The sequence below is a fragment of the Macrobrachium nipponense genome, chromosome 3 (genome assembly GCF_015104395.2).
Source record: "Macrobrachium nipponense isolate FS-2020 chromosome 3, ASM1510439v2, whole genome shotgun sequence".
Taxonomy (NCBI): domain Eukaryota; kingdom Metazoa; phylum Arthropoda; class Malacostraca; order Decapoda; family Palaemonidae; genus Macrobrachium; species Macrobrachium nipponense.
In genome coordinates, this window is record NC_087202.1 from 94,875,711 (window position 1) to 94,888,804 (window position 13,094).

At 44.3% G+C, this 13,094-nt stretch overlaps 1 protein-coding gene across 1 annotated transcript; it reads left to right on the forward strand.

Moving 5' to 3' along the window:
- The first annotated feature begins 11,358 nt into the window (after positions 1-11,358).
- On the forward strand, positions 11,359-12,078 carry LOC135222452 (basic proline-rich protein-like). The gene has a single exon (XM_064260539.1). It carries the CDS (start codon positions 11,359-11,361, stop codon positions 12,076-12,078), a length of 720 nt encoding a protein of 239 aa, XP_064116609.1.
- Positions 12,079-13,094: the final 1,016 nt, after the last annotated feature.

Consider the following 13,094-nt stretch of genomic DNA (forward strand, 5'->3'; position numbering starts at 1 on the left):
TGCTTTTACTATATATTTTTCTAAACTTTTATTAAAATTAAACATTACATAATTGGAGAGGCGCAAGAGTCACTTGCGTCTGAAATGCATGGTAGAGAAATTCGGAGGAGGGTGTGTGGGGGCGAAATTGGTAATTGATGAGCCTCTATAGTTGTTGCCCTCCTTTCATGAGTTGATTTTACCGGGTCGTTCTCCCTCAGCGCATGAGACATAATTATGACGTTACAAAATCTTCCTCAAGTGTTAGTGGGGCATGCGCAAGCTGTGGTTCCCACACTGCGCTCCACACAACGACAAAGTAAGCCGACAGGATGGCACCAACTTCCGTGACACCTAGATCTGAGACCGTGGTTCTCACGTCATTCTCCATAGTAACACATTAAGCAAGCAGCATGGTGCCGACTCCTTGCCACACCTGGTCTTCGTCTATACAGATGTAAATTTTAAAATCAAATGCATGTGCATTATTGGTCTGTTAGTTACTATGTAAATTTCCTGGCCGCTGATCGCTCAGCAATTCATATATAAATAGCACTGTAGTATGACCACTCAGCGATTCATATGAATACCACTATAGTTTGTTAATTAAGTATCATTTTCAAGATCAACATCAAAGTGGTGACCCGGCCATGCCAACACCCAGAAGATGCCTGAGACATCTGGCGATGACACATCACCCACTTCTGCCACTCCTGTCGATACCATCTCCCAAGTCAAGCTTCCGACCTTCACACTGTCGAACACTTAAACTTGGTTCTGCTGAGCCGAAGTCACACTTCAAATCAAGGGTATACGGTCCTCGTTGACCAAGGCAGATTAGATTCTTGTCGCTCTGCCAGACTACCTCTTCTCTCAGCTAACAGAGTGCTAGAAGCTAAAGGCACCGACGGCGCTCAGTACAAAGACCTGAAAGAGGTTCTACAGGACAGATTCATGCCATCCCCAGGTGTCTGTGTGCAACAGATCTTCGACGCAGCACAGCAACACTTAAGGGTCAACACCCATCTACAGCCGTTCTCAAGATGAGAGCCCTCACCCATCTTCCTCCTGCAGCAGACCGTTCTCCCAAATTAATTGACATCCCAAAGGCACTCTAGCTGTAGCGCCTGCCAACATCAATACAATCTGATGGATGCTCACGCAGCTGCAAACTGCTGCCATACCCATGCCTTTGTTGCCCATCAAGGATCATCCAACCCTTCAGCAACAATTGACCTTCTTAACATCACAGAGGCCACCGTACCAGTCAAACCCTTGCATACTTCCAGGACAAACTCTCACCATCCATTCTACCTTCAGAAACCCAAGGGTGCTGACCACACACAGCAGCAATCGCTGCCATTTCACCTTTGCCAATACCACAGAACATTTGGCTCTGCTGCCAAGAACTGTTTCCCAGGATGCCCATGGCTAAAAAACATGTGAAACAGTTACCGCCAATAGCATAGCCGAAGCATGTGTATATCCTTCAACCAGGGGCCATAATAATGTATATGATTCTAACCTTAATCCTGACATATCCAATCTTATATGCTATGTCAGAACCTATGGTTTTTTTTTGATTCCGCCAAAGGTACTGGTTATTTGGTAGACATGGGCTTGCCTTTCCCTTCGGTTCATATCATGTCAACCAACCAAACACGCACAGCCATCTGGTCCCTGACTCACAGCTGCCAACAGCTCTCCCATCCTTACCTTCAGTCAGAAGCATCTTGCCCTTAACCTCAGTGACAGAAAGTACTACTGGCAGTTAATCAAGGACATCTCCTCAAGGAAGATTTCCTGGTACACCCCCAACTGTTTGTGGACATTGCCAACAAGTGCCTCGTTGATGCCACTGATTTGTCCATGACGCCCATCACTGCAGCCCCCTCAGAATTTTCTCTCCATGTCACTGAATCCAAAGACAAGTTTGCACACCCTCTGCGTACCCAGATATTTTCAAGCCAGAAATACAACAAACTCATCAAATCCCTACCAAACATGGTATTTTCCACCACATTAAGAAATCGGCCTTCCCATACAGACCCGTTTCCAATGCCTACCACCTGAAAAACTTGCTTCTGCAAAGAAACCCTTTGCAGAGATGGGTTTGTGTCAAAAGGCATCCAGCCATTGGGCATCTCCCCTCTGCATAGTAATAAAAATTGACAGGCCTCTCTTTCCCTGCACCAGGTCATTCTCTACTGCTTTCCACGGTGCCAACAACAAAGCCATAGTAGCTGTCTTGGAGCAGATCGCCCACAATCGTCCTTGACCTCTTGCCTATTTTAGCCGTTGGCAAGACAGTGACAAACTACTCTATGTTTGACCACGAGCTCCTGGTAGCGTGCCTCACCATCAAACACTTCAGACATGGTTTGGAGGTTGTGCTTCTCACTCTTCAAACTGACCATCCGCTGCTAGTGCATTCAATCAACCAGCAGTCCGATGCCTGGTCACCCTGTAAGCGTCGCCACTTGTCAACCATTGCTGAATTCAACTGCAGCCTTCGCCATGTTCCTTTGATGCAGTACACCTCAGCCTTGATTACAAGCAAATTGCAGCTAAGCAACAGTGGGACCCAGAGCTCAATGCCTGCAAGACCTCCTTAACATCTCTGCAATGGCACGTCGTCCCCCTCAATGACAACAGCCCTACCTCCAATCTCTGTGATATCAACACTGGCCGCCCACGCCCATGGGTCCCACAGGCACTTAGATGTCACATCTTTGACAGTGTCCTAAGTCTGGTACAACCTTCATGGCAATCCACAGCCACCCTCCTGGGGAAGTGCTAGTTCTTCCTCTTTGCTGCATCCTTCGCTGTCAAATGACTGCTCTGTCCGACACGCTGGTCATGCTGGCTGTGAAGGGTCTGCTGCTTTATGTGCTGTGTGGACCTTGTCGACCATAACTAGGAATTCTTCTATGGGAATGGTGGAGGCTTTGGGCATTGTGGCTACTGTCTGGCAGGGTAGTGTGGTGAGGAGGACTTCCCTTACTAGATCAAATGATTACTCTGCTTCTCAGCCTTTGGCTGGTAGGGTGATGAGTCGTCGCAGCTGCTTATAGACATACGATGGCCTCTCGTCGCCTATTAGTATCCCCATGTGGTTCAGGAAATTCTTCGCTCTCTGGGCTGGTGGCATGCTGAAGGATAACTCTAGCTTATCCTTTAGGATGTAGGTTAATGGGATATCTAGTTCCTTGAGCCATGCTGGTATTTGTGCAAATACGTTGTTCAGCAGGAATTCCATGGTGGCATCTGCTTTCTGCATCTTTGAGGTACTCTCCTTTGTGCAGAAAATCGTTTCCCCCTAAAAACCATGTTTCTGGGTGGTGGGGAGTGAAGGGCAGCAATCGGATGGAGGCAGCTACAACACTCTCGCTGATGTTGTAGGGTTCGTCGGCGTGGTTGATCATCTCTGCGTCGGCCTCCTTGGGTCACTCCAAAGTCACCAGTGTGAGAGTGAGGTTTAACCATTAGTATAGTTAAGGTTACAACTAATTTATTCATAAAAAATTCATAAAGTCATAAACTTTTGTAGGCTGCAATGTAGTCCCAAAGGGAAGCATACAATTATTACAAGAGTAAAACACATGAATATGAAATGCATATGCATAGCTAAATGAATGACATTTTGGTACATATACTGGTACAATATCAAGATGGTATAATGACGTCGGAAATGTTCGCAGGAGACACAGTCTCGAGATTTCTGTTCCTTCTTGCCTTGTGTTTGCCCGGATGTCTCGCATGTGGAGCTTTCTCCAAGGTTCGCAGTAACTCATTGGTGGGCAGGCTATGTTGGTGAACATACGCGCCTACAACGTAAATCAAATTTAAGCTATTCAGGAGGGTAAACATAAGCAATGAATGTAGGGAATAAAACAACTGCAAAGGACAGGTCCAACCGCAGATGAATCAAGGGTAATCATTCTCGGGTGAATAAATGAAGTATTTTAAACAGAAGTTGAATATTGAGCTTGGATAAAGTCGAACTGTTGCTTTGCAGTTCTTTCCTAAGCCTCATAACCGTTTTTGATACTGGAGGAGGCAACGAAAACAATATTTTTAACAACGAAGAAAACATTTGTGAGTTCTCACTTGAGGTATTCGCTTTCTTACTATGGTCACCTTTGGGTAATTTAATCCTGTTTGACATAGCTTCCATTTAACCAGTTTCTGTTGTGACAATTATATAATTTGCATTTCATTGAATTTTATTTTTTAAATCAGATTAGTCGATTTATTTTTTATGTCAGGTCACTAATAGAAACGCATAGGGGCAAATATAATGCAATTTTCTGTGATTACCCGCCCACGGAGAGGGTGATATAAAATTTAATTGTTTAATTATCTGTGCTCTAAACTACATCTGTATAATAACATTTCGTGTGAAAATCATAATTATATAAATCAGATTAGTCGTTGAATTTTACTTAATGTTCCCGGTCCTTTATTGTGGAAATATTAATCTCAATTATAGCGAATTATGGAGAAAAAGGTGTTTTTTTTTTTTACAAACATATATACATACATTCATACATGCATACAATAGCCCTGCCTGTCTTCCTCCATAAAGTTTACACACCCACAGATTCATCAGTAAAAGAACATGAACCACGAGATTTACTGACAGTCGTATTTGGTGTTTATCGATCCAAATTGAGAAAAAGATGCAAAACATTTCCAATGAAACAGCCGGAAAGAGAAATGACTTCCTTCTAAAGATTCAGACAATGAATATGCACCTACAATTCATGAACCTATTAGGATAAAATATGTAATTCCGTTATCATCAGTCTCACCTAGACTGGGGTCATAAGCTAATGCATTAGTTTAATGTACGAGATTTCCGAGTAATGTACATTTATTTCATATATCTCAATAATGTTATGTTATTTATATTTAATTTAGTAAATGACCATCACAAAAACTTGGTAGATAAAAGATCATTTCTTGTCCGAAAATGTCAAAATTCCATCCTATAAATAATTAAGTCAGGAATTCTAACAAACACAAGCAGACACACATGCACCTCTCTCTCTCTCTCTGATTGGTAATATATATATATATATATATATATATATATATATATATATATATATATATATATATATATATATATATATATATTTATATATATATAGAAAGAGAGAGAGAGAATGAACTTATGAGTATATCTCTTTCAAATCAGAGGTCAGGCAGTTAGCAATTCACCCACACTGGTTATGTATAAAATAGTAGCATTCCATTCAAAGTACCCATGAGAACATGTTGCGATGAAATAAATTTCGAACTCATATTGGGGCCGAACTACTGTCTTTTCAATGAGAGGCCAGGGTGTTACCAATTCAGTGACATAGGTCTTAAAAAAGGTTGGAATGGAACCTTAGTGCTCTGTAGCCAAGGTTTTTTTCCGAGCAGGCTATCACCTAACTTACCAACTGATTTATTCAATTCTCCAACCCCGCAGCGAGTCAGTTGGTAGCATTTCAATTGAATTACCCGTTCATCGTGAATATGATAGAAATAATGAACATATGACAAATTATTGACAAAACATACAATACGTTATGTTCTAACATAAATTTATACAAGAGTACATTATTTTAGTTAGAAAAATCATTCCACATAAATAAATTTCTGACTGACATTGGGATCAAACCAGTGTCTTTCAGATGAGAGGCCAAGGTGTTACCTATTCATCCAGGTGAATGGGTAATTTGAATAAACTGCTACCAATTACTCTGTTGATTTATATATATATATATATATATATATATATATATATATATATATATATATATATATATATATATATATATAATATATATATATATATATGTGTGTGTGTGTGTATATTAATATAGTATATATAAATATATTTAATATATAATAAATATCTTATAATATTAATTTATATAGATTATTACTATATATATATAACATACACACACACGACACCAACACACACAACACACACACCACATATTAAATATATATATATTATTATATTATTAGTATATATATTATATATTAAAATAACATTGTGCACAATCTATCTTTCTACTATAAACACTTTGGATCACTAATCCACCTTTTCCCTCATCATTGTAACTTCTGCATGGCGAAAAAATGAACTCTTAGATTATTTTTTCACCTCCGGTCATCATTCTTCTGGTACTTTTGGGAATCCTACGTTTTGCTACTTATAAAGTGATTCTCAGGAGTTGGCATAAGGTCTTGTGTATTAAGTGCTCCTCACATTCATTACAAGACAGTTTCAGCCAGTCTTTCTTTATTCAAACCAACACACCTGTTAATTTTCAGTTACTAGTACCTACTGCAGTTATAGTATTTAGGGAATGTTCTCTTCCCTACCATTTTTTTCTCATCAGTGACCTGCGCTAATGGTTTTCACCCATTTAATCAGCTCACACTTTTCCAAATGCTAGTTTTAAATCTCTTTGGTGTCTAGGAAATTATTAATACCAACCAGCATCGTACTTCTTCTGAAATGTCCAAAACCAACTCTTTCCTGACTTCTTCATCTCTCTGTGCAATAAGGCCATAGAATTTGGATGTTGAGCTAATTGTTCTTAGATAATATATCCCATGGCTTGGGAAGATCACGTTACAGGTCTGCAATGTCTGGTTTTAAAAAGTCGTCTGTACCCTTTGTGAGCTGAATGTAGTTTTTTGAAGGGAGCTTCTTCAGATCTTTGAGGGACTAATCCATCCTATAGTAGATTCACAGCAACCGTGCATTTGATGTTTAGACCAGTCCCCTACGACGCTCCTGATTGGCTGTTGATAAGCCAATCACAGGGCTGGAAACTCTCAGTCAGTGTTACCACACTCTCGGATTGGAATTATCGTACTGGCTCCTCAAAATTATGGGTTTTTGAGGAAAAATATCGTACAGAATTGTAGATTTTATCGTAATTATTATCTTATACTGTTTCTGATATTTAACACATTTTTATTATTTGACAAAATAATGAATATATGTATAATTTTTTTGTAGTCATTAATATCTTCCAATTTACATAATTAAGAAAAAAATACAAATGAAACATTTCTCTCTACAAAAACGAAAAAATGGAATTATGAATAATTAGTTAATGTTATGAACAATTGTTATGAACAAATTATTACTATATTGTATTGACACTGTGGTAAAAAAAATATAAAGCTTAGAACGTCACTTCTTTCCATAATGTAATTTAAAATATATATATATATATATATATATATATATATATATATATATATAATTAAACATGATTGATACTGATACCTATCTCATGATAAAGAAATTTGTAACAATAATAATTGTGAAGTATATCTTTAAGAATCTTCTTCCAAATCAAATTCATGTTCTCTGATGTTCTGGAATAACTGTGCATGATTATTTATTCTGGAAAACATATCATTTCCAGGGGTAAAATGAACACATGACCCTCCTGAACCTTTGATGCAACTAGCAGAGAGAAGAGCCCCATTAACTGTCCTTGTTTTCAGTCTGTTTCTTTGTTTAGTTTTAAAGAGGTTAACTTTACTGAACATTTGTTCACTAGAGTGCGGCAAGCAAAGAGCAGTTAGAGCAAAATTGGCTAGGTCTGACAAACTAGACTCTTTTTTTCCTCCTGGCCGGGGGCCCCATGCCAGGCGGCCCGACCCGGTCTCCTCCCCACCAGGGGCCCCACCCCATGAGACCAAACCGGTGTCCTCCCCACATGGGTCCCCAACCCTGGCGGCCATACCCAGTCGCCTCCCCACAGGGGGGCCCACTCCTGGCAGCCCAACCCATATGCTTCCCGGCTGGAGGCCCCACCCCTGGCGGCCAGACCGAGTCTCCTCCCCTCCAAGGGCCCCCTCCCATGGCATTCTAATCTGGTCACCTTTCGTGAGTGATGATATAAATGTAAATATGGAGATATTACATAAAATATTAGAGAAAAAAGTGGTAAATATGTAAATACCGAAAAGGAAAAGTAAACACCAGTCATGCATACCAAGAGACAGAAGGATCTTATTCCAGAAAATCAGAAAGTGGAAAAAAGGTCTTGCAAAAAACAAAAAAAAAATTGCATGGAAAGTGATCAAACTAAAAAGTAAGATAGAAAATGCAGAACCAAAGATTATACAATCAAAAGAAAATGAAAAACGGGACTTGGAAGAAAAAACCCTAGTAAATATCAAGCAAAACCCCAAACTATTGTACTAGTATGTGAAAAAGATGAATAAAAGAAGAATAGAAATAGGCCCTCTAAGTATTGAAGGGAGATTAACGAATGAAAAAAAGGAAATATGCAACATATTGGCAGAACGATGTAAGAGAGAATTCACCCCTAGAATTGATAATGAAGATAATGATATAGAAGTAAGGGATGAAAATAGTGAATATTTAGCAGACATAGATATTAATGAAGCTGATATTGTGCAGGCTATTAATGAAATTAAAAATGGAGCTGCAGCAGGGCCTGATGGTGTCCCTGCTATTTTGTTAAAGATAGTAGTTCATTCTATCGCAAAGCCACTTGCAATATTATTAAGACAAAGTGTAGATACAGGCAAGATTTATGATGAGCACAAATTAGCATATATTACCCCTACTTTCAAAAGTGGATCAAGACTAGAGACGAGTAATTATAGGCCTGTGAGTCTAACATCACTTATTATGAAAGTGTATGAAAGGGTAATGAAGAAAAATATTATGAAACCTTTAATAAAAAATAATTTGTTTAATATAGGACAACATGGTTTCGTACCTGGAAAAAGAACACAAACCCAACTGTTAGTCCACCGTGAGAACATATAAAAAAATTTGAAAAGCGGAAATGAAACAGATGTGGTTTATCTAGGTTTAGCAAAAGCTTTTGACAAGGTAGATCATAATATATTAGCGAAGAAAATTAGAAAACATAATATATTGGATAAAGTAGGAAGATGGTTAAAGAATTTTTACACAACAGAAAACAGATAGTTATTGCAAACGATGAGAAATCGGATGAAGCTAAGATAATATCCGGTGTGCCACAAGGTATGGTGTTAGCTGCAATACTGTTTGTTATTATGATTGCAGACATAGACAGTAATGTTAAGGACTCGGTAGTGAGTAGTTTCGCCGATGACACAAGAATAAGTAGAGAAATTACTTGTGATGAAGATAGGAATGCGCTACAAAGAGACCTTAACAAAGTATATGATTGGGCAGAGGTAAATAGGATGGTATTTAACTCTGAATCAATAAATTATGGAGACAGAGAAGGAAAGCTATATGCATATAGGGGACCTAATAATGAGACAATCACAAATAAGGAAGCAGTTAAAGACCTTGGTGTGATGATGAATAGGAACATGTTATGCAATGATCAAATAGCAATTCTATTGGAAAAATATAAAGCAAAAATGGGAATATTGTTACAGCACTTCAAAACAAGAAAAGCTGAACACATGATTATGCTTTATAAAACATATGTTCGTAGTCCATTGAATATTGCAAAATGATATGGTACCCACACTATCAAAAGGATATTGCACAAATAGAGAGTGTACAAAGGTCCTTTACAGCTAGAATAGAAGAAGTTAAGGGTTCTTGACTACTGGGAAAAACTACAATCCTTAAAATTATATAGTCTAGAAAGAAGAGAACGCTATATGATAATTCAGGCATGGAAACAGATAGAGGGAATAGCCGAAAACATCATGGGGCTAAAAATACCAGAAAGAGCAAGCAGAGGTAGATTAATAGTGCCCAAAACTATACCAGGAAAAATAAGGAAAGCACACAGGACATTAATCCACTATGCACCAGCATCATTAATGCAGCATCTATTCAATGCGTTGCCAGCTCACTGAGGGACCTGGAGTAACCCGACCAAGAAGTAAGGTCTGTAAGGTCAACCACTGGCGGCCCAACCTGGTCGCCTCACTGCCGGAGGCCCACCCCAGGCGGCCCAACCCGTTCGCTTCCCTGTGGAGGCCCAACCCAGTATCCTCCCCCAACAAGGGCCCACCCATGGCATTCTGACCTGGTCGCCTCCTGGAAGGGGGCACAACACATGTTGGCCTGACCTGGTCGCCTCGCCACTGGGGTCCCCACCCCAGGTGGCTGGACCCAGTCTCCTCCACGTAGAGGGTCCCATATCTGGCGAGCAAACCTGGTCTCTTCACCCACTCGTCCCAGGACCTGTGACTGGCCTTGCCAATCCACCCTGGCGCCTGTGGTGGGTGTCACAAAACAGTCCTGGAAACTGTAGCGGGTCTCGCCCATCTATCCCGGCACCCGTGCCGGGTCTCGCCTGCCAGTCCCGGTATCCATGGCGGGCCTCACCAGCCCACCCCAGTACCAGTGGCGGTCCTCTCCCACCCGTCCCGGGACCTATGAAAGCCCTCACCCTCCTTTCTCGTAACCCGTGGCAGGGCTTGCCGGCCTGTTCAGACCCATGGGGGAACTCGCCAGCTCGTCCCGGCACCCAAGAAAGGGCTCGCCTGCCTGTCCCAGCACCCGTGCCAGGACTCGCCCGCCCATCCCAGCACCTGTGGCGGGCCTCAACCGCCCTTCCCAGAACCTGAATCGGGCCTCCCGGCACCTGTGCTGGGACTCGCCCGCCTGTCCTGGGCCACACGACGGGCCTGTTGTTCCGCACGTCCCAGGACACGTGGCGGACATCACCTGCCTGCCCTGGGCCACGCTGAGGGCCCGGCCCGACCATCCAAGGACACGTGGCAGACATCACCCGTCCGTCCCTGGGCCCACCCGTCCTGAGCCCCGCGGCAAGCCAAGCCTGCCTGTCCCGGGACATGAGGCGGACTTCGCCCGCCCGTCCTATGACCCGCGGCGGGCCCGGCCCACCTGTCCTTGGACACAAGGTGGACATCGCCTGCCTATCCCAGGACCCACGGCGGGCCCAGCTTGCCCGTCCCGGGACATGTGGCAGACATCGCCCACCCATCCCGGGACACGTGGAAGACATCCCCCGCCCGTCCCGGGGTATGAGGCAGACATCGCCCGTCCGTCATGGGACCTGCGGCAGGCCCGGCCTACCCGTCCCAGGACATGAGACGGACATTGCCCGCCCTTCCTGGGACCCACGGTGGGTCCAGCACGCCCTTCCCGGGACATGTGGCAGACATCACCAGGTCGCCCCGGGACCCGTGGCAGACCCGGCCTGCCTGTCCCATGACATGAGGCGGACATCGCCCGCCGCCCCGGGACCCGTGGCAGGCCCGTCCCGGGACACGAGGCGGATATCGCCCTCCCGCCCGGCCAGGGACCTGCGGCGGGCCCATCCTGGGACATGAGTCCGACATTGCCCGCCCGTCCTAGGACCCGTGTTGGGCCCGGCCCGCCTGTCCCGGGACATGTGGCAGATATCGCCCACCCGTTCTGGTACCCGCAGCGGGCCCGGCCTCCCTCTCCCAGGACACGAGGCAGACATCGCCTGTCCGTCCCAGGACCCACGGTGGGCCTGGCCTGCCTGTCCCGGGACACAAGGCAGACATCGCCCACCCATCCTGGTACCCACTGCGCGCCCAGCCTTCCTGTCTCAGGAAGACGAGGCGGGTTTCTCCCGTCAGTCCCAGCACCCATGGCGGGCCTCACCAGCCCACCACGGTACCAATGGTGGGCCTCACCCGCCCGTCCCGGGAACTATGACAGCCCTCGCCCTCCTGTCGCGGAACCTGTGGGAAGGCTCGCCTGCCCATTTCGACCCATGGCAAGCCTCGCCCGCTCGTCCTGGCACCTGTGACAGGCCTCGCCCGCCCGTCATGACACTCGTGCCAGGACTCACCTGCACATCCAGGCACTCGTGGAGGGCCTCAACCGCCTGTCCTGGAACCTGTATCGGGCCTCCCGGCACCTGTGCTGGGCCTGGCCCACCTGTCCCGGGCCCAGCGACGGGCCTGGCCCGCTCGTCCCGGTACACGTGGCGGACATCGCCTGCCCGTCCCGGGACCCGAGGTGGGCCCGGCCCGCCTGTCCCGGGACACATGGCGGACATCGCCCGCTTGTCCCGGGACCCGCGACAGTCCCGGCTGGCCCATGGACAGTTGCTTCTGCAGTTTCCAGTTGTCCTCTAGGCGTCTTTATTTCTCATGCAGGGTTGCCGTTTTGAGGAATTTCGTCTATTAGTGTGGCTTTCTGGGGACATCTGGCAACCCTCCGTGGCTTTTCCGACCACAGGCCACATCACTGAAGAAAAAATTCTTCACTTTGCCTTTATATGTTTTATTATGAAAATAAAGCTATAAAACATATCCTGCTTATTTATACAAATGAATTTTATTGAAATCCTTTATTTTTCTTCGTCAAAAATACTTGATACTAAGCTAATGACGTGTAGTTTTCTAACATCACGGAAAATGATTCTACATCCGAAAATACGCATTCTAACCATTAAATCATAAAGTAAAAAAAAATCAGATGAACTGCACATAGTAACACTGCTAAAAGCCAATGTTATGAAGAAAAAAAATGGCATCACTGTTCTTATGGAGGTTCTTCAGGTCGCACACCAATTTCTCCTTCGCTCCTCGCAGCTGTTGAACCTCATCTTCCAGCTGGTCGTTCCGTTTGCCCTGGACACGGGCTTTCCTCTCCAGCGACTCCAGGCGACGATTTCCTTCCTCTAGAAGGCAATGCCAGGTTGTTTCTCTTGAGTTTCGCCGCCTCAACTTCACACTGGAGTCCACACTTTTCCTTCCACAGGTCTTCCACTTCCCTCTGCAGGCACTGGAACCTCAACTAGAGGTCTTTCCTCTTGGATTCCCACTTTTTGCTCGTGTCTTTTTGTTCCTGGATGAGCCTCGCCATCCGCGCCGCTTATGCCATCTTTAGCTGCAGGTCTTTCTCCCTCTGTTGCAGGAGTTTCTCGAGTCTCTCAAGCAGGCAGTTTGCCTCTGCCAACTATGCAATCACATCTTTTATCCTCTCACATAGGCCATCGTTTCTCTGCCCGATTTCCATTGTGTTGTCCTTCAGCTGCTGATTTTCTTCTACCATCTTGAGGATCTTGTCTTCCAGCTGCCGTTTTTCCCTCTTCTCTTTATCGTTCCAGCTTCGAGCGAGGGGGCCTTGTCTTACCAGGCTTGCTGTT